At 37.1% G+C, this 22,486-nt stretch overlaps 2 protein-coding genes across 2 annotated transcripts; both read right to left on the reverse strand.

Annotated features, from left to right (window-relative positions):
• Positions 1-292: 292 nt before the first annotated feature.
• raptor (regulatory associated protein of MTOR complex 1) lies at positions 293-17,312 on the reverse strand. The gene is made up of 17 exons (XM_085198641.1): positions 16,976-17,312; positions 15,646-15,748; positions 15,008-15,129; positions 12,984-13,103; positions 12,339-12,485; positions 11,701-11,924; positions 11,301-11,483; positions 10,698-11,214; positions 9,425-9,505; positions 8,588-9,015; positions 8,333-8,454; positions 7,453-7,565; positions 7,139-7,265; positions 6,505-6,594; positions 5,080-5,334; positions 3,295-4,411; positions 293-3,212 (listed from the first exon to the last, which is right to left on the reverse strand). Exons 1-16 carry the CDS (start codon positions 17,147-17,149, stop codon positions 3,366-3,368), a joined length of 3,852 nt encoding a protein of 1,283 aa, XP_085054767.1. The 5' UTR covers positions 17,150-17,312; the 3' UTR covers positions 293-3,212; positions 3,295-3,365.
• Positions 17,313-18,409: 1,097 nt separating this feature from the next.
• On the reverse strand, positions 18,410-22,476 carry lt (vacuolar protein sorting-associated protein light). Its single transcript, XM_085198654.1, has 2 exons — positions 21,917-22,476; positions 18,410-20,762 (listed from the first exon to the last, which is right to left on the reverse strand). The coding sequence occupies exons 1-2, from the start codon at positions 22,353-22,355 to the stop codon at positions 18,676-18,678; spliced, it is 2,526 nt and encodes an 841-aa protein (XP_085054780.1). The 5' UTR covers positions 22,356-22,476; the 3' UTR covers positions 18,410-18,675.
• Positions 22,477-22,486: the final 10 nt, after the last annotated feature.

Consider the following 22,486-nt stretch of genomic DNA (forward strand, 5'->3'; position numbering starts at 1 on the left):
GGCACTTTATCCTGCACACAACAGCAGCAGCAGCAGAGGGCACCTCGAGTTAAGATACTTTGTTCACCATTATTATGTACTTAGTCCATCTGAGTAATTAGCATTAATCAACAACCAAGTTCATAAATTCTAATTCTATTTGTCATTTTATCTAATAATTATCATACATTTTCATATACATATCAGTCAGTCTGTATAATCTGGTGCAAATTATAAAAAGCAACAGCTTTTTATGATGTATAATAATTTTGTGTTCAAAATGATAGGATAAAGAAAGCAATAAAACAACATATATGTACTTTGTTTTATTTAACAACAACAATATTATTATGTATAATGTACAATTTAAATTACACAATATGTAAAAGCGATGATATAAAATCAATTTATAAACCAACTTAATTTTTACACTAATCAATTGTAAAATGTGACAATTTACCAATTTAAAGTTAATATAATTTTGTTCATCATAACAAAGAAAATGGATAAATGCTTAAGTTTGATACACTAACTAGACATACAGCTACAGATTATCGCCCATAGCCCCCCGGGATACTCCCAACAATGTATAACCTACGCAAAACAGAATGATCAATGAGTCTTAGCCGCCCTGAAGTTAGCTATAGATTGCTATGCAGATTTGTTTTGAACATTTTTCTTACTTTAGATTATTTTCCCGAATAAACAATGGGCAAAAGTTAAGGGAACTTAACTTCAGGGTGCCCCCGACTTGTTGACTGTACTGTAAACAAAAGAACACAAAACACTTTGAATCTTAAACAAAATGGCATCAAGTATTGTGTTTTAGGAACTTTCTGATCACTAATCACGAGTGTGAAAAATAAATAAATAATGGGATTGAGCCGGAGCTGCCGCTGGAGTTAAATCTAAGGTAATAACAAATTGTAGCACCTCTTGAACACTTTATCGTTGAGACGTGCTGTGAGAGCTCCTGCCCGCCTTCCCGCCACCGCCGGACAGCCGCCACACACAGACAAACGCACAACATGTAGTTTAAATATCAGTGTAGTGGTGAAAATAATGAAAAATTTAAGGCACCTGTAAATGATAGAACACATGAGGCGGTCGTCACACGGTAGCGGGTTGAGTTCCGGCCTCGCTATTGTTTGAACACTAATAATAATATTGCGACTACAGCATATATTGCACTCTTGGAATAGAAGTGACCTAACTCTATATTACTTTAACTAACTTTTGCTACACTACAATATTTTAAGATTGTATATGTGATTGTTTATTAATTGCAGTTTTGCGCGTTAGACTACTTTATCCCAAAAGTGCAGGTATGTTTATATGTATATGTACAAAGTACTAGTCCTACAATAATATACAGCAATATATTTGGCTAAATATGTTGTATACACACTTATAGCATGTGGATGTGGCAGGAATCTTGCTCATACCCTACACCCTTATGTTAACCAAAGCAGCTACATCCTTTCATATTTGAACCTTGTCCCTACAATCAATTTGACCACTTGTACACTCTTAACATTCAATCGTAGACTACAAAATTGAACACTGACGTTTGTAATTTGTTGTTTAATTATACAATTCAATAGCTGCCGGTGGTAGCTTTTTGTTGACATGTACATTCAACGATTCAAAAGTGCTTATAAAGTTTATTTGAATATAAAGAATATTTTGAATTTGAATTTGAATAGTATTTTGGTTTAAAAAATATATAAATTTTATTTTCAATCATTAAACTATTTTTTTGGCTATACTTTTTATTACATAATATTATAGTAAAATTTTGATGAATGCCAACATTCTCCTTCCTATAAAGTGACCACCAAACATGGACAGGATTCCTGCCATATATCAACCTTATGTACTATATTAAAAAAAAAAAGAAAACTGAAAGTAGAGGCGGAAATTGTAAAAAGAGTTTGTAACAAAATCAATGTTTTATACATTTATCTTTAATTTAGGTGATATTCATTTATTTAAAATTAAAATAGTTCAATTTTCACATTTGACCTGAAATATATGGAAGTCACATTTTGAATGAAAAATTACTTATGTGTACAATTTACAAAATGTTAATGAAAGACCATTGAAACACTTAAATGAAAGTACTATTTCGGTACTCATTGAATATAACAATTTTTAAAAAGAAAGAATGTTTTCAAACAGAAAGCCACTTTGCCTCTACTTTCCAAAGCTGCTATTGACTAAACATAAATACAGTATATAATATAGTTAGTTATGTAAAATATTATTAGTAATAGTATAATATTTTCATTTAAATCAAATGAAATAATAATTTATAACATTTTCTTTCGACTTAAGCTTATATAGTGACATACTGCAATGTATGGGCTAAAGTTCTTTCCTAAATTAGTACCTTATATTTTAAAAGAAATTTAAATATTATTAAACACGCAAAAAATGTCGACTATGTATTAAACTTTACTTTTGTACGAAAAAAGGCAATTTCTCTAAGTCCAACTATTAACAATGTAATATTGCTAGTGTCAGATATATTAAGTTTTTGTCAATATCTAATTATCTAGGAGTTAGCAAACCCATAAGCTTATTTGGATTTAGAATATTCTATTGTATATTGTATGTTGTATTGTTTTTTTTTAGTTATTTTAAGCAACATTTGTATATTTAAAAGGTTATTTATTATATTAGAAAGTACTCTGAATAGTACTACAGTACTAGTAGTAATACAGAAGAGAAAAATGGATGTGTTTGTTCAACTTATGGCACTGTTATTTCGGTGGGTTAATTGATTTCTCTTAAATTGGGCATAATATAATATAATTTAGTTTTTATATAAAAATTTCATATAGACTAGAAATGAGGATTGTATCTCATAGAATTTCTCAAAAACTTTCAGATGTTTGTGTGATGAAGTTAATGTTAGTACAGTGAAGAATAGCAATTTACACCTAAGTTTTGGAAGTCAACTTTATATGTACACACTTGTCCCGACATTTTTATTTATCTGTGATTGTTACAAGTAAAAAAAATATAATTGTATTTTTTAAAATATATTCATTATTTTGGAATAACAAAGTAAATTGAAGTTAGATAGATGTATGTGTGAACAAACGTGTGTATAGTAGATACATGCCTATATATTAGATATAAGGTATATACAGGTAGATACAGTGAGTATGTTATGCTAGTCGGCGGCGCGGGCGCCGAGCTGCCTTCGTTACATGTAGTCTTACTACCTGGAAATAAGCATATTCACAACATCAAAAAAGGTTCCTTTTTAGATTAATATTTATGGGATAAGTATTGGTTTGTGTTTACCAGTGGTCACTCGGTCACTCGGGGCGGTACTGCGCGAAGGGCAGCGGCAGCGCGAGGCCGTAGAGCGAGGGTCACCGGCGCGCCTCTGCCACGTACACTGACACCGTGGAGTCCTTGGCGCCAACCCCCAGCGCCGCGCGCAGCGGGTGGAAAGCCAGGCACGACACCGGCCCGATGCGCGCGCCCATGAAGCCCTCGTGGAAGCGCACCGTACTCAGCACCGTGCCCTCCAGGTCGTATACCGTGAGGCTCTGGTTCACGGAACCGGCCGCCACCAGCGGCGCGCACGGGTGCACGTCCAGCGCGGCCAGAGGCGCCGGCGCGCGCACCACAACGCGCGGCGCGGCCAGCTTGCGCGCATCGTACACGCGCACCTCGCCGTCCGCTGCGCCCGTCACCAGCGCGCATGCGTCCTCGCGCAGCGCGCAGCAGAGGGCAGCGGCGCTCAGGGGGGCGAGGGCAGCGCGGGGGGAGTGGGGCGGGGCGCGCTCGTCCCAGGCGCGCACGGCGCCGTCGGCGAAGCCGGCCAGCACGTGTGGACCGACGCGCCACAGCGCGGTGGCGGGCGCGGCGCCACCCGTGGGGATGTCGGCGGCTAGCAGCTCGGCGCGCGCGTCCCACAGGCGCAGCGCAGGCGCAGCACCGGCCAGCGCGAGCGAGTGGCGACGCGCGCACCAGCGTAGCAGCGTGGCGGGCGGCGGCGGTGCAGGGGGTGCGGGCGCAGGCGCGCCGTAGAGGGGCTGCGCGGGCGGCGGGCGGGGTGCGGGCGGCGGTCGCGCGTCTAGGGCGCGCCAAGCGGCGAGCAGCGCGGGCTCGGCGGGGCGGCCGGGCGGCGCGGGGCGGTAGAGCGCGAGCTGGCCTGTGTGGCTGGCGGCGGCCAGGAGAGCGTGGTGATGTGCGTCCAGGTAGGCCAGGGCGGTGATGCGGCCCCAGGGGCGGCGCCAGGCGCCCACGCACAGCTTGGCGGCGGTGCCCCAGTCCCAGATGCCGAAGTTCTCCTTGGAGGCGAGCGCGACGTGCTGCTCGTAGGGGTGGAACTGTACGACGGCGGGCGGCAGCGGGCAGCGCGAATGGAACGCGACTGTCTCCAGCCGCGGCGGGGGCGCCGTGCGTAAGGCTGATTCAACATTAAACATTCACTTTTTACATGTCATGTATAGATGTTTTACTTATAATATAAATTATATCTATACTAATATAATAAAGCGGAAGTTTGTTTTTGTTTGTTTGAACGCTAAGATCTCTGGATCTACTGGTCTGATTTACTTTGTTTTTGTTTTGTATGAAAGCTGCATTCTTCAGAAGTGCTATATAACATTACATTACACATATAAACTAATATATTTTAAAGTACTTTCTAATTTGACATGCAATTTATTCTGGCATGTTAATAACAACCATCGCGTCGCTACGCGACCGTTACCGCGACATTTTGATATTCATCCTTATGAAAATAAATCTAGATTGAAATTATAGTTTACTGTATAACATTCTAATAAATAATTAAGGAGATGTCACTGATTCGAAATGACATAGCCTTCAGGCGGCACAGTATGAGTATGACCGACGCGAAAATATTCTTATAGTTCAAGCAGGCCTAGCCGCGTCCGGGTCCACTAGTTAAGAATACAATTTATTTGTAATAAATTGTTTTTATAATATTGTGATTCTCTTACATATTACATAAATCATAACAAAAAGAAAAGGCAATATAGTCTACAAATGTCCAAACATTGTACCTACATTATACCAAAACATTAATAAAAACACAAACAAAACACCAACCTCTTGCTTCTCTCCGTATACTCCTATTCCTAGCACGGCGCCATACGCGCTCGTGATGCGCTCTACTCTCACAATCAACGACAGGCGTGGACGCAGGTCCGGGCGCGGAAACAGACTCAGGTTCCTCCGCGGTGGTAGCGGGTTCTGTCTCACCGGTGGCAAAGTGACCCACGCCGCCGCTGACGTCACCGCGAGCGAACTGCGCCGTCGCCCATTCAACGAATTGTGTTGTTACTATTGGTTTTTTCGTTTGACCTGCAAATATATTATATTTAATGTATGTTAACTATATCACATTTGGGCTTTGGTAAATATCTATACTTAAAATAAAACTAGTACAGTGGTACTTCCGTGTCTGTACTTGGAAAATAATAGAACATTGATTTAATTTTTTTTGTCCGTTTGTCTGTGCGATGTTCACGCTTATCTCAGAAATAGCTCAACCGATTTAATTGTTTTCACTATTATATTTTGGCGATTGTTTTATTTTAATTGGTTTATGAATAAAAAAAGTTACACGATTTTATACAGAGTGCTTTTATCTTCACTAGTTTTTTTTACTACTCAATAAAAACCTAATGCAATTAAAACGAAAGAAATTTTGCCAATACTGAAAAAGTAAATAAATAATAAAATGAACGCCAATTGTTAAGAATGACGCACACATATGCTAACTTATCAAAGAGACATCACTGACACCTCATTTACGAAATCGAGTCGTAGGTATTGGAGGTGAAATTGAACATTGTTTATATTTCTATTCTATGCAATTACTAATCCTAAACAACGTTTAGAGAGGCCAAGATGACCCGGGGCTCATCAACAGAGCTGAGGAACCTTGGCTTTGCGTAGAGATATCTCCTCGCAGTGCGTTCTCTACCGCATTTATCATGGGGAGTGTTCTGGAGAACTGTTAGACCGGTTACTTGCCGCTGAATTTTCTAACCGCACAGCACGTCACAAACTCAAGTATCACCTATACCATCTGGATACGTGACACTCCACTACTATACAGTTTCGTAGGAATTTCCTTCCACGTGCCACGGAACTGTGGAATGGCCTACCCGCGGCAGTGTTTCCAGGTCGATATGGCATGGGTACCTTCAAAAAGCGCGTGTCTCTACCTTAAAGACCGCGAACGTTCTTACTGGTATGTTTTATGCGTATGAAAAGTGGCACGTCGGCAACGTTTAGTAGTAGTTTTGTTGTAGTAGATGTTTACGTTATTGGTATTTCTTCATACCTACCTCACACGTAATACAGTATGGATAATAAACATAAAATGAAAATAATAATTCTATGTGTTATCGATTACATGAAATTGAAAATTGAACAATGATAATTTTTTTTCTAAGTACGGGTTTGAAGTATTTTACCCTATATGCTGCTCCTTTTCAATATAGGCACGAAATGATAGCTACTCACTAGAATTCGAAGAAGTGGAGTCACGTTCGCGGTTCCTATGCGCCACCGAGTCTTCCGATATCGTATGCGGGAGGCCGAATTTGCTGCGTCCTGTATAATTAAAAAAAAAGAAAAATCATAATTAGAAACAGTCTCATGACACTTATTAAAATATTTCACTGAAGAATTCATTTAATTTTGCACCCGCTTCACACACACCATACCAAATGAATACATCCATTACAGCATTTTGTTTAATGAGTAGTGTTGCCAGTGACAGACAGTCAAATATAACACCAGACACCTCAAAAACATTTTCATGAAAGTAACACTGCTTGATTATTTCATATAGGATATGATTTGGAATTGATTCAAATTTGGAATAAATTGTTCGTGTAATCGACTATTAGCCAAATTCTTTATTTTTTTTACGGCTACAGATAACATAATCTTGTAACCTAGAGGTAGCATGAGAGGGTAGTGTAAGGGTGGAGGTTAGAAGTAACAATTTGGCAACACAGCTTATCAGACTGGATATATAAGAATAATTTATATTTAATCATTGCCTCGACTGAGGATCGTACCCACAACGCGACGTTTAAACGAGGTTACCTAGCTACTACTACTAGCGTACTAGATACGAATTGGTACAAACCCATGTGCGGCAGTGTTCGAGTGTCGGGGTGCGCGTGCGCCCGCGCATTGGGCGAGGGCGGCAGTGAGCTAGAGCCACCGCTGCCGTGCGCGTGCGCGTGTGTCGTCTCGCGTCCCACGCTATCCACCTGTAAATAAATATATCTTTGTTTATTTTACTTTTAAAAGAAACAAACAGTATACTGATGAGTCTCCACAGATTGCAAGTATAACTAAATGCCTCTGACGTCTACCGCAAGCACAAATGTTGTTAGTTTTAATTGAGTAAATGTAATATATTCTATATACAATAAAATATATATACAATAAAATGACCTGATTCGACACATAATTGATGATATCATTGGCCATCTGCGATAACTGTGGATGGGGTTCCTTCGCCATTGTACTCAGTGTTTCCCACAGCTTCATATATACTGAACCAAACCCTGTAAAACGAAAAGTATATTATTGATTGCTCAGTAATTATATCAGAGTACTGATTTAAATTGTTTGATAAATATGGCTATTAACATTTGAAACATGATATAATATACCAACACTTAAAAAATTAGATAAAAAATACCAACTGTGTCTATAGTTGGAAAAGTAAACCCAACAACTACAAAGAAATCTATCGTAATGTGAGTAATGACTCTATCGACCAAAAGGACTAGGTTCGATTCTTAGGGAATAAATTATTATCATTTCATTGTCCTTGTAAGAAGAAAAAGCGCAGTGTTGAGTTCCGCCAATCTTCCCGTGATATCTTTAAAGTTGGATGGAGAGTATTTTTCTTTAAAGTTGTCTTTAATGTTGGGCGGAGAGTTGCTATTTGTGGGATGGAATACAGCATAAAGCTGAATTCAGAAATAATCAGTTTAGGTGGAAAATAAATGTTAAAAAAAAAATTTTTTTCAAAAATAGAACTCTGAGCAGTGCCTGTAGTAAATAACATAATAAAAATAAAATTGATCTATTTTTTTAAATTTCTTTGGATAAAAATAACTAAGTAATTATTTTAGACGTCCTCGGATGTGGTACGCGTTGATGAAGCGACAGAACGGTGTACTTATAAAATATAAATCTCCTTGTTAGTGGAAATATAAATATATTTTATTTAGAATGAGTTCCTCCCGCCAAACCATTACCCGCTTATTTTCCTTTCGACAGAAACCGGGCTTAGGGTAATACCATACTACTAGTGAGTACTGACCGATGGCAGGCAGCGCCAGCGCGGGCGGGTGCGCGTGCGCGTGCGGCGGCGTGCGCGGCGTGCGCTCGGGCGCCAGCGCGTCAAGCCCGCGGTCGATGTGGCCGCGACCGCGCACCGATTCCCTGCAACCACAACGACAGCGCACATTCAGTTGTTGTTAAGTGCTTTATGTAATACACCAATGATAAAAAACAATGAAAAGAAGTTGACTAATATAAATATAATACAACACATAATTTAAAAAAAAATCATTACCTATCACACCTCCTTGTTCTCTCACTAATATAAACTGCCATAAAATGCTGCTCAAATATCAGCACCATCCACTGCAGCGCCGCCAGAATCTCCGCTCTCACCAACACTGACGCATCCTTCTGCAGACGGGAAGCCAGCTGCACGGCCACCTGCTGGTCCAGGGCGTTGGCGTGGTCCGTGCGCGGAGTGGCGGCACCCGCAGAGATAAACGCCGCGAGGGCGTGCGCGCAGGCGGCTCGAAGCTCCGGGCGCGGATGCGGAAGGAGGGCGGCCAGCTTCTCGTGCGCCAGGTCCCGGACTCCGGCCCAGCGCGCCGCGTCCCAGCCCCGCCAGAGCCGCGCCAGGCCGATGCAGGCCCACTGCTGGAGACGCCACGCCTTGTCCCCTGTGGACTCCAGTTGCTCCAGGCATAGGGAGATCATGGAGCCCTGCAAGCCATAGCTTTATGTACGGATGTTACAAATACAAAAAAAGATTTCAAGACATTTTTTGTTCTTAAGCGAAAATTTTAACAGTCCAAAACTATTCGAATCTTTTATATCGGATTCGGTTATGGTTATAAATAGTGATCTGTTTTGGATACAGTTATAGAGCAATAGATCCCTAGATTTATTTATAAACACATACAATTTGTTTCCATAGAAGCTGTTATGGTAGTGTACAGTGTCTGGATGTGATCACAATGATGGTACAATATACACGCTCACTGGAGAAGCCATGAACTGTCGCCGTAAGTTACTATTTATTCCAGGTACGGAATACAAAAAAGATATGTATCTTCATATATCAAAGTTGGGTTGTTCAGTTGAAGTATTGTATGAAAATAACAATATGAACCTGTAATGCAGCCTCTTGTCCCGCTGGGTAGTTGTCAACTATACCAGCCAATACAAATGCTGCCAAAGTTCTGTGTTCAATCTGAAATAAATACATTTCATTAAGATCATTTTATTACAAAACATTTTTACAAAAACAAAACAAACGTAAAGACACTCTATTTTACATTTTTGGTACGTTTCATATTCCGTTTCGTCTTACTAGATTGGAAAAATTTTATATAATCAACTTTAACTGGGAATCAATGCTGCAATCACTCTTATAATCCAATAATGTTGCATTATGACAAATTTTATATAACATTAATTTTTAACAAAAAGAAAAACCGACTTCTAATAACGAACTAAAAAGTGAAAAATAATTATACAAAGATTTTATAATTTTGAAGTCGGTGTCAAACTAATGCTACAACACCTTTACTACAATATCTAATTACTAAGCCTGTTTGTTTTACTTGGCACCAACTTCAAAATTATAAAATCTTTGTAAAATTATTTTTCACTTTTTAGTTCGTTGTTAGAAGTCGGTTTTTGTTTTTGTTAAAAATTAATTTATTTTACGATTTTAAGTGATGGGTAGATCTTAAAATGATGCTTCTTAAACGAGTGGTTATGGTGGTGGTAGTGGTTGTCAATGAGTGCTTGTGGTTGTCCTATGTAAAACTTTATTTAATTAGGTATTATTTTGCCAAAGGTGCAAAGTTACATTTTGGTATATTGACAAGAAGAACATACATCAAAAGTATTCGGGCGAATTGAGAATCTCCCTTTTTTTAAGTTGGTTGAAAATGAGAAAATCATCTTTTTTTAGATTGATTGAAAAGAAATGCAATGATCAGGAATCTCACCTCTGACATCAATTTAAAAAGTTTTTGCTTGTAACTATTACAGTATAATCAATTTTTTACAAAAAAACAAACTTTCTAAATTTTCACCGGATCCTATAATCGGAACCTAATCAAACTTTCACCAAATTATCCTTAAAAAAAGAATCATCAAAATCGGTTGGCGCGACATTGAGTTATTCGTCTATTTGTCGCGCACATACCTAATGCAAATTTAAGATTTATGTGATTTTCTCATAGATATCATTGTCAGACATGGACCAAAAAAAATGGGACCATTCGGGAAGCTTCACCTTTCAAACAAAAAAAAATTCAAAATCGGTTCACCCAGTCAAAAGTTATGAGGGAACAAAAATAAAAAAAATAAAAAAATACAGGTGAATTGATAACCTCCTTTTCTTACAGAAGTCGGTTGAAAATAATACACACATCAACAGTCGGATCCTGGAGGATAGCCAAAAAGTACTTGTGTCCCTTGGCATTGACCAGATCCACTTGGCAGCTGGGGTCGACCGCGATGATCTTCGCCCATATGTAGACCATGGAGGCGCGCAAGTCGTGCGCGGAGGCCTGCAGCAATTTGAGCATGTAGGGGAAGATGCCCACGGCGAGCACGGCGCGCACCGCCCATGCGCCCAGCGCCAGGAAGCGGCACAGGATGTGCAGCGCGCGCACGCGGTGCAGCGTGCTGAGCAGCACCTGCAGCACCATGGGCAGCTGGTGCGGCGGCGGGCGCGCGCCCAGGTCACCCAGGTCCAGCCACAGGCGGAAGGCGGTGAGCTGGTCGCGAAAGAAGGGCGAGTGGCGGTAGGCGCGGCCAGTGGCGGGCGCCACCAGCGGCAACTGCGCCAGCGCCAGGTCCAGCGTGTGTTCCCACGCCGCCCACAGCGGGTGCCGAGCCAGCGACGGCAGCGCGGGCGACGACACCGGCGTGCAGTTGTACGACCTGGCACCCACAATTATTATAGGACACTATCACATACATGTCATATTAAATAACTTCTTTGTGGTATTAATAGATTTCCCAATAACCTCATAATCCTATCAGCCAACAAGAAGTTCCTACAGAGGCTAGCAGTGAGCAGATCAGCTCGGAACAGCTGCTGAAACAGGTCTGGGGGGAGGGAGCTCCACGCAATGGTGTCCGTGATGGCCGTGAAGATCCAGTTCAATTCACCCAGCATGGTGCGTCTGTCTGTGACTTGCCCTGGAATCCTGACAAAATAAGATTAGGTAAAGTATGATTTAGACTTTGCACTTATCTTATAAGTAATTGATGAGTACTTGACTGAAAAGCTTCTTTTTTTATGTATGATTTCACCACCTAACACAATACAGACATTTTATAGAAATTGAAAAATATTTGAAATTTAATTTAACATTAGTAAAGAAAAAATAGAATAATTTGAATACTAAAAATAACTTGACTCACTTGTCAATCAGATCTACCATATCCGCCCTGGCCACCCTCAAGCGAGTCCTCAACACAAACCACTTGATAGCCATCTTTACTGGGGTGGTGAGGCAGGCTGTGAACAAATCTGCAGGTAACTCAGGAGACATTGGCAGGCTTTGTCCAGCTGCACACGCCGCCAGCTGGATACAGTTCTTGTATGACACTGGTGGTGCATCAGTGCCTTTGGAGCTGGCTTGCATCTGTGTAGAATTTCATTTGTTTGTAAATTGTATATAAAAGTTGAATAAGAAATGAGGTTTCAATTCTAGGTTCCTCTGCCTAATCTACTAAATGCAGAAGAAAAGAATTAAATATCTTATAATTGATGTTAGTCATTTATGTAATCTTAAAAAAACCTGTCATATTATATTGTAGTGTAATAAACAGACATACTTTTCCAGTTTGATTCTCTGACAAGATATATAAGATTAATAAAGGCCTAATAAACTGAATCTAAAACCATGTTTTATTTTTTCTGTATATTATATTGTTGCCCTAAGAAACAAAGTAGATAAGTAAAAGAATTTTAAAAAATATATATTTAAAAATGAAAAAAAAAGAAGTTATTTTCTAAGATTCTTCCTATTTTATCACTATTACTTATCTATTATTACCTCATAATCTCTCTCATGTTGTTCCGCGAACTGTTTAAAGTTGTCCACGATGACGCCCGCGTTGGAGCAGTCGTACACGTAGAGGGAGGGCGCGCCCATCCAGGTCTGTAGGTCGTACATCGATAACGGGATATATTGGGTGTAGGCCTGGAAAAAATTTAAATAAAAATTAATATAGTACTTCTGATAGATTGAGATCGAAAGTCTAATAAAATACCTCCCGCCAAAAATATCCTGGAGGCATTGCGTGTTGAGTGGCGGAACTAAACGAAGAAATGTAAATATAAATTTAATTAAATATTTTATTTCCTCGAGTACTTTATTTCCTCAAAGACATCAGTCGCGTTTACAGTAACACTTGCCTGAAGGCGAGACTGGTTGTGGGTTCGATCCAGAGGTAAAAGCGAGGCGTTGAGTTCCACCACTTAACACGCAATGCCTCCAGAATTCGTAAGAAAGTGGCGAACGGAGTTTTTTAGCACTCTCCCCCTCTACTTACACTGTTTGTGCGGGATACATCTTGTAGCTGATTTTTATTTTAAAATCTTAAAACAGTATTTTTAGAAAATCATCCTGCCAAATGTTGTGCAACAGTGATGCGAAAATTCTAAGAAATGAATATAGTAAACTAAATAAAATACTTACCCTATTAAAAACCCATATCTCCCCTTGAGAAGTGGGCTTTGGTACGCCATGGCCGTTGTAGTGGAACAGCACGCGCTCCTCCTTGGCGTTGCGTCGAAGAGAACAGCAGAGCTTCTTGATCTGTACCAATTATATTTAAATAAATCAGTATTTATGTTTACGAAATGACACTTAATTAACAAGAAAAATTTATACTGCAGTATTACATATATATTTTTAAATGAAAATCGTAAGTGTTACATTTAAAAAAATGTTTTTTGTTGCATGTATCCTGCATAGAAAAGAGGGTGTGCACTGGGCAGAGGGAACCTCTCGCCGCGTATGGCCGCGCCTACCAGAGCAACTTCCCCGAGTGTGATTGTGTGATTTGTTAGATCAACAGATATAGTCCTATGACTGGAGAATCTGAGTATAATCGATATTTATATCCTATCCCATTTTTCTAAGGCAATTAAAAATGGTTTTTTTAGATCGATCAATATCCAATCATCTTTTCGAGCACACAGTTTTTAGGGTTCTGTATCTTTTAAGGAAAAGAACTCTTATAAGACCACTTTGTTGTCCGTCTGTCTGTCAAGAGCTTTATCTCAGGAATCCTCGAAGATATCGAGTTGAAATTCAAACCAAGAATCAAAATTAATAGGATACTTCTGAGTAACCTAGAGTTATGAAATTTGGCAGCTAGCATTTACAGGAAGTATTAGTTCAGGAAAAAATCTGAGATCTGTGTGGTTAAGTCCTAAAAAATAATAGCCTTAAAAGGGGGGCAAAATTTGGTATTAAAGCATTGAAAAAAATTCAAAGTGAGGTAGCAGGCGGGCTCTGGCTAAGCTAAGCATGAATTTCGGAAAAAGCTCAAGTCTCCGATTTTTGTATGGAACCCTCGGTGGGCAAGCCCGCCTAGCGCTTGTCCGGTTTTTTATACCACGTAATAAAGCCGACCGAATAGTCTGCACCAATCTCAAACTAAAATTTATTCAAAAATTTTAAAATGATTGTTAAGTCACATGCTTTAATTAACTTTACTTTAATTTCTTATAATATAAAAGTGAGTAAGCCAAAATTGTGATGTTTAAATATGCACAAAAAGTATATAATACTAAATGACTATATTTTTCGGACCCAGGAATCGAAACCCATATAATTTATTAAACAAATTCAATAACTCTCAAAACATAGGCCGATCTTTCGCATCATTTTTCGCTGCGAAAACTTAAAGTTAAAAGTAAAACCATACAACATAATTTATATTTACCCAAAAAATAATTAAATTCTACATAATAAATAATATTCAAAATGCCTAATATCGGTAATTAGGGCAAGGCCGGCTTAATTAGCTAATAGCTAGCGTCGTTCCCACGGCGCCGCCCACCACTTTACGAGCGCACCGCTGTCTCATCCGAGATACTTTTTTGGGAGTGACGTCATTATAAATTAGCACAGTGACTCATGTATTGGATAAAAGTGTATTTTTCTTTTGTTGGATACCAGGTTTAAGTTGAGGGAATCTGGGAACCTAGTGTAAAGACACTAGTAAAGTAAACACACACAAAAGATTCCCACTCGGGAGCATGAAATATTTTATATTTTCATTTTCCTCGCTCTGGTAAATAAGCAAAGCGTGGTGCTGAGTTCCGCCACTCCATACACAATGTCAAGAATTCGGTGGAAAATGAGAAATGAAGCGTCTTAATGGAAAACAGATTGTCTTAACAATAGGTTTCCCACGCCTACCCTGCTAAGTGCGCGAGACACAGTGTGACGGTACACATGTGGTAAGGTAGGCAAGGAGAATATCGGAACAGTTCTTTGTTGCTGTTAGCTTTGTTAGTTAGCCAAACTCAAAGTTGGCCTTTGTCTAACTGAGCAGCAAAATGAATATAAGTAATTTAAACAAGTTGAGCTAGAATCAAAGAACATTGCATTCATTGTTTATGTAAAAATTTTACAAAACATTATTATAAAAAAATAAATAAAATTGAGATTACAGATTAAAGGACATAAACAATATTAGTCTAATATACCTCTTCACTAGTAGGATCCAAGGACTGTTTGTAGCGAGCCCTTGGCTGCCACCTCTCATACTGGGTCTGCAGAGCATGTCCTATGCTTTCTAGAGCTTTGCTCGGAGATACTGAGTTGGGATCTAAAATTTAATATTTTTTATTATTTATCATCATCATCAGCTTCATGCTGTATCCTGCACACATCAGTGTAGGCAGAGGGAACCTAGTGTTAAGACACTCCGCTCCCCACTTTCTGCCGAATTCTGGAGGCATTGCGTGTTGAGTGACAGATCTCTATGCCATGCCTTGCCTGGACACCAGAACAAAGAAATAAAAATATAATTGTTAATAAATATACTTTTCCTCAAGTGGTGATTGAACCTACGACCATCACGTTACAGTCACATTCTTGTGTCGCTGAGCCACAACACTCTCAAATAGAAATAATTTATTTCCCTGCATAGAGTTTGAACATGCAACCATCAAATTTACAGTCCCAATGTACTGCCCTCAGTTTCATATGCAATTTGAAATATTTAAGAATGATTGAAATTTAACAAGTATCAATATAGTATAGAATATAATTAAAATGGAAAAGCTAAATCTAAATCTAAAGACATCTTGTCTGTGAGAACTATATATATTTTAATACCTACCTATCCAGCATTCCAGTCGAGCACATGGCTGTGTCTTCACCACATCTGGAGGATCCACACCCACATTGAGGCACAGCACAAGTGCCACACAATGAGTTTTGTACTACAAATACAATATAATTCATACTATTATTTAAAAATATTTAAGTACATTAGGTTGATTTATGAGATACTAGTTACCCATCTAATACGAACATAATAAACCTTTTAGTTGGGTTAGTTATACAAAATCTTTGTTTAATTGTAGCCTATGTGTTCTACCAATGTATAAACTATATTACTATAAAGTTTTCTAAATCAGTTTAGTTGTTTTTGTGTAAAAGTAGAACAAACATCCATCACAAACTTTTACATTCATCAAATAATTAGTAATTAAGTAATTAATAAATTAATATTATTCTTAATATTATGAAGAATCATTGGTTTCTTACTTTTATCACTGTAATGATAACAAAAGTCAATTTTTCACCTATATATCAGTAGATTCAATGTGTCACTTCAGTATTGGTAATTTAAGATTATATTTTGATTTCAATTCAATAAGAATTAAAAATAACTCTTAATTATTTCGATTTTATTATACCTATATATTTAGAAATATTTCAATTTGTATAGCTAAATAAAATTAATTCAACAAGAAGTATTGACAACAACGAAACAACAAATATAGATGTTTGTTACACATATAAATTGTTTTATGAGTTTTTCTAAATAAAGATCATAATATAATTTATATACAAAAAAATAATACATGCATTTTAAACAATCCAATAAATAATATTTAAAATGAATATCCAAAAAAGTCTATAATAATTACTTAAATATGCAAAATTTGCTTTAATTATCTGTTAATAAAGTACTAATCAACTTTTTACCACTTATCAACTAATATTATTGCTTGATAATAATAATTATTTTTTTAAAGAAACCATCTATTAATATTTATTTTATAAACTATTCTTTTCATGTATTTTTTTAATAATTTTCCATAAAAAAACAATATGAAATATAAAAATCTAACTAATTTAATTATATAACATCAAACATGATAACACACCAAAACATAAACATTAAAATATTTCGTAATTACTTTAAAAATACCAATAAGATTGTTATTAAAAAATACCAATAAGTTATAATCTTAGATATACTTTTAAAAAATATCAACTAACATATAATGTTAGAATAGTTTCATTTTAATTGATATATAAAACGAATAGTAAACGACATCGTAGAGTACATGTGCGTTTGTTTTTAACGTAACATGCCTTACTATGGTGTGATACGCAATTACGTCGCGTAGTTTACCAAACAAATAGACGACACCTACCTTTTCCTTCACCCTCCATGTGTGCTCCTCGCGTTCAGCGCCCTTTATAGGCTCCAGATGCCTTGGTTTATTAAAACTCAATGGCAAATCATCTTCAAAGTCCGAAGAATCACTATCGGGCTCTCCGCTATTCTCCTCATCTTTTACAGAGAGATAAGGAGGCATATCTGTCATTTTCACACAACACTTTTTCACAATTCCGTCGATTTTTTTAAATGTTCAACGCGTGATAATATAATATGAAAACATTTTAAAACGCTCACAGAATCATGTGCGCGTCCATTTTTCAACACCACATGGGAATAAACAATTTGCTTCAATCCACGATTGACACTTGTAGTACAGTACCGTACATAATGTACACATTATAGAAAATATACAAATCTAATAAATATGATATTTAATTAATAATAAAATATTCTTTTTAAAATATTAATAGTTAAATAAAATGAAAATTGTAACAAATATGTTGAGCATATAATTTTAATTAATTTTATAAACTAATTATAATAAGGATAACGTTTTGGTTAAGTATTATAGGATTTGATAAGTATATAGGATATTAAGTAAATAGGATTTGATATGGATAATAGGATGATAACATTAATTATTGTTTTTTTTTATTTTAAAGTATTTTTGCCGCACTATCTATTTAAAACATTTTTATATAATGTTGCCAGAGCATTATGGATTAATAATAATTTAAATGTTTACTATATTAAAATTTGAGTAGTATAGTATTTTAAAAAATCTGTAAGTAAAATTTATCAATAGTTAAACGTCTCGCTGAAAATATTCTTTTATGTTTGTTTATTTATTTAATTCTACGACAAGCGGAGGTCGCAAGGCATTCCCCTGCGATCGCCAAGCCTTCACGAGCCTTCATCAAAGCTCGTACTTTATTCTCAGCGGCGAGCTTCTCGCCCATCCCCGCCCGGTGACGCTGTCAAGACCAGTTCAGGTCAACAGCAATAAAGCCAATCCAAAAAAAAGCGGAGGTCAACAAATAAATAGTGGTTGCGATACATAGCAATTGCGTTGTAGGTCGTGGGTTGGATTATTTCTTCGCTCTGGTGTCGAGGCAAAGCGCGGCGTTGAGGTCCGCCATTCAACATGTAATGTCACCAGAATTTGGTGGAAAGTGGGGAACGGAGTGCCTTAACAGTAGGTTTCCTCTGTTGCGGACTGCGGTGTGCGGGATAAAGCGTGAAGCTCCCCCGTGACAAGATCTGGCACCGCTGGTGTTGAGCGCCGAGCCTAATTTTTATTTTAAGTAGAAATCGAAACCATAACTATCGCTTTTGTTTATGCGTAGGCATATTGCAAATTAGTTAATACTCTTTAGAATAAATTATCGTTTGTGTTAACCAGACGGATAATTTTTAATGGAAAACAATTCAATGTTCAATAAGCCATGATGCATTAAAAAATCTATTTATATACATAAATATTTATTGAAAGTGGTTAAAATAAATAAAACATTTGGACATTACTATATTGTGTAAAAGTGTTTATCTAGGTTAATTACGTAAATTGCAACATGAGGAAAATTTATTCACGCCACCTCATTACAAAAGCACCATACTGATAACATTATTAATAAACTACTTTGATTAACATTGACGTTATTGGGGTAAGGCATCGACCTCACGTAATACTAATATTTCGTATATACAGTCCTATCTAGTTGAGCTCGAGGGTCACATCTTGACCGCGCTGCAGACGCTGCAGTGATCGCACTGGACGCCGTCGGGCAGACACTCTATGTGGAAAGAATGTCGGCAGTTATATACTATTAAGTCTGACGCGTTGGAAAGATCTCGAATAATAATGCGTCCTTGGCACACACTGCACAAAAACTCGTCTGTGACCGATATTCCTCTCTGCTGGTTGATAATGAGCTTCTCGTGGAGGTCGAAGTAGTTTCTTAGAGTAATCACTTTGCACGCGTCCTGAACAGACATCTGCAAGTGATAGTCGCACATCATCTTCCCTAAGGATTCCTTTAAATCTTTTATTTCGCAGCCGGATTGTATATTCTGTATGAGCATCCGAGGATCCACGTAGTTGCCGATCCTTTTGAGCAGTAGCGTGACACATTCTGGCTTATCGACAGTTTGTTTAATAAGATCAGTCCACAATTCCTTGTCGTTGTGTTCTTGGCAAAAGTTAATTGCTTGGTTTATATCGTTGAGTTTTTCTATTATTATTTGTAGCGCCTCCCTTGTGTTTCCCATGCGACCCAACAAAAACACCATTTCGGGGTAAAATTCGTTACTCTGACAGACATCTAGAGCTTCTTGTATAGGATAGTTATCACTACACTTTAGGAACGGTAGCAGTTTACTTCGATTAAATTTGGCGTAAAGCCTAACAAGTTTTCCGTGATATTTGCCATTTGGTTCAACTTTGCTGTAGGCATCCAAATACATGTATAAAAATTCGTCGTTATTTTTGAGCTGTTTCTCTACAACTTCAACGGGTACTTTAGTCTTGTCGTTTAGAAGTACCGAGATGGCTTTTTCACAGTCAAGGGTCATCAAATCGAGTATTTTGTCATGTATCATCGAGTACATGTTGTATTTCGTAATTAATGTAAACACGTCATTATGTTGTAAAGCTAAATATGTGGTCAATGCTTTATCGTATTTCTTTTGATAACAATAAAGTAAAGCTAAGGCTTCCAAATAAACATTTTTATCGACTTCAGTAGTAAACAAATGTTCCAAAACTTTGTTGACAATAACACCTGTTTTGTATAATGAAGGATTCCATTCCTGCACCAGTTTTAGGAAACCTTGTGCGTCTACTTCCAAGTACTCACAAAAAATTTGTTCATATATTTGAGAATTGAGAACTTGGTCTGGGTTTCTTGGTACATATGGACTTATGGCACGGAGCTGTTTAACCGCTAAGAATTTTAGAATTTGATTTTCCCACAACACTTTATCATTCCTGCATATCCTAGCGCAAAGAATAGCGGCTTCTTCGAAAAGGTGTTCTGATAATAAATGGTCCAAATACTGGACTCCTACTTCAACTACCGAATGTTTCGATGTTTTACCACCAACTTCTTCGAGAACTGAGATAGCCTTTTCAAATCTTCCATGCTTCGTTAACCAATCCACTCTGTCATCGATATTGTAAGGACTTGCTACTACTATATCCTTGGGAGATACTATGAAGAACCTATTTTCTTCAATAATCATATCTAAGTAGTAGTCATTACAATTGTATTCCTCGTAACCTCTTATATTAAGACTATCTGTTGATACTTCGCAAAACTCACAATCTTTGTAATCTGCGACTGAGATCACAGGCCTTTGCGCTTTGTGAGTTTCAGTATCATTCTCTTTTGGAACACCAAGTATTACTAATTGATCATCCAAAGGTCCAAGTCCACTAATATAGTAGTCAGTTTGAAAGGTGTGAATTGGATCTACGAGATATTCGGTGACGTCACGAGTTTGCAATTCGATTTGACTTCTCTTACGTATTACGCATATTCTTATAGTGTCTACCCAACCAATCATAAGGGTCTTTGGGGCAGACCAAAGAAGATTGCACCGAAAATCTTCAATGGACCTATTAGGATTTCTTTCCCATTGAATTAAGCCTAACGAACATCTTGCTACGAGGTCGTAAACGCGCACACCTACTTCGCTGGCCCATGCGATGAATCTGTCATGCCACGCTATTGCTTGAACATAACCTTCACACTCACAAAGGACTGTACTGCGCAGACGGTTCAGGAATGTTTTCTCATAGAGAATAAGTTTGTTATCACCTGCAAAGAAAGTAAAAATTGTATTATTTTTATTTAGTTTTACATTAAAAAGGCTAAGTCTATATAAAGTGTCTTATCATCTTGTTTTTGTAACTTTCTAAACAAGAGTAAAATATATTGCCAATGTCTGAATAAAACTCACATGACTTAAAAATCCAATGATCATAAGATTTTCCCAGTTTTCATAATTACCTATTGAAATAAACAATACACAAAAGTTCAGTAAGTCTAACTTCAGGGTGGCAACTTGTTGACCATACTATTTGTATTTTGATGCGCTGATTAAGATTACTGTATATAAAATGGGTATTTTAAGCAAAAAAAATGTTTTTAATATTAAACTGAAGAAACATCCTTTTTTGCCACAAAAATAGATTGCAGCAAAATGTTTTAAATGAGTGTTTTATATCCTAAAAGAATTTTCATTTTTTAAGTTAACCTGACTTCAGAAAAGCCCAGCTTCAAAAAGTGAGGAACAGACTGTGCATATTATATCTTAGGAAACAATATTATAAAAGTTGTTTGTTAATTTTACTACTAGTCCTGCTAGTAGTAAAATAAATAAATGTAACTTTTGAGGTCCATTAGTGTTTTAATTCAAGAATATTTTCTTAAATATTATTTTTGATAATTAATTTTTACGATATATTACTTTAATGTTAATTTTACTTGGTAAATATAAATAGAAACATTTCCAAAATCTGAAAATTATACTTTATGTTTTAAATACTAAATAAAATTTTATTTTCTGTTAATAAATTCATACAATTTACATTTATTACCATAATAATATATTATAATGAGGTCATTATTATCTGACTATAAACATAATGGTTATAGATTCAATCCTCTGGCAAGATAAAGTGTGGTTTTGAGTTCCACTACACACCATACAATGTCTTGAATTTGGGCAGAAAGTCCCTACTAAGCAGTGGAAAGCATGAAACTATTATTTTTAGATTAACCACCATCAATCATCTATATAGTCATTATACTTTAAAATACAAATTTAATACTATTTAAAAATATATATATTATAAAAATAAAGATTTAATGATTAATCATTCAATTAATTATTTTATAGAACAAGTAATATATTTGCTTTTTTCGACAATGGATTTGTAGCATAAAAAACTGCAAACATAGAGATCTACCTGTAAGGAACCTTCTTCCAGAGCCAGATTTAAAGTAAAAAGGGTCCAAAGCAATTGATTTCACTACTCTACCCAATGTCAAATTATGAGTATTATCATCTGTGTAGAGGCCATACACTAATACTTTGCCGTCATCAGAGCAACTGGCAATATAGTCCCCATTAAGATCCACTGAGATTTTATTTACTGCAATGGCATGAGCTTGCAAGTCCTTTTGGTTATTATCTTGAGATATAGGCACTGTGTTTCCTTCATGATCTAGTAAGTGTATCACTCCCCATTGTGTTCCAAGGCAAATAAATTTTGTATGCACGCAAATACAGCTTACAGCGTCTTTTAAAAGTATATTTTGAACGTCATTACCCATACGATCATATTTCAGTTTAGGCTCTTCATCTGGGGGCAAGCTGTCGCAGCTCTCTAAATTTAATGCCATCATTACACGTGTGCACACATTAGTTAATTTTATTTGTGCCTTTCAGAACAATTTAAATGTATTTTCCTCTTTATACATAATTTAGATGTTTTTGTGATTTTAATGACTTTGACAGTTGACTTATGGTTGATTAG

The sequence above is a fragment of the Heliconius melpomene genome, chromosome 15, assembly GCF_056956725.1.
Source record: "Heliconius melpomene rosina isolate 202511_hmr_F chromosome 15, ASM5695672v1, whole genome shotgun sequence".
Classification (NCBI taxonomy): domain Eukaryota; kingdom Metazoa; phylum Arthropoda; class Insecta; order Lepidoptera; family Nymphalidae; genus Heliconius; species Heliconius melpomene.

What these genes read in the sequence shown, in the direction of transcription:
- lt (XM_085198654.1), bottom strand. Translation starts at nt 22,355, where the DNA reads ATGATGGCATTAAATTTAGAGAGCTGCGACAGCTTGCCCCCAGATGAA. An exon ending in TGGAAGAAGGTTCCTTACAG is followed by an intron (nt 20,763 to 21,916) that starts GTAGATCTCTAT and finishes CTTTCTTTGCAG; the next exon opens with GTGATAACAAACTTATTCTC.
- raptor (XM_085198641.1), bottom strand. Translation starts at nt 17,149, where the DNA reads ATGACAGATATGCCTCCTTATCTCTCTGTAAAAGATGAGGAGAATAGC. An exon ending in GCTGGCGCTGCCTGCCATCG is followed by an intron (nt 7,566 to 8,332) that starts GTCAGTACTCAC and finishes TTCGTTTTACAG; the next exon opens with GGTTTGGTTCAGTATATATG. An exon ending in TCGAACACTGCCGCACATGG is followed by an intron (nt 6,595 to 7,138) that starts GTTTGTACCAAT and finishes TTAATTATACAG; the next exon opens with GACGCAGCAAATTCGGCCTC.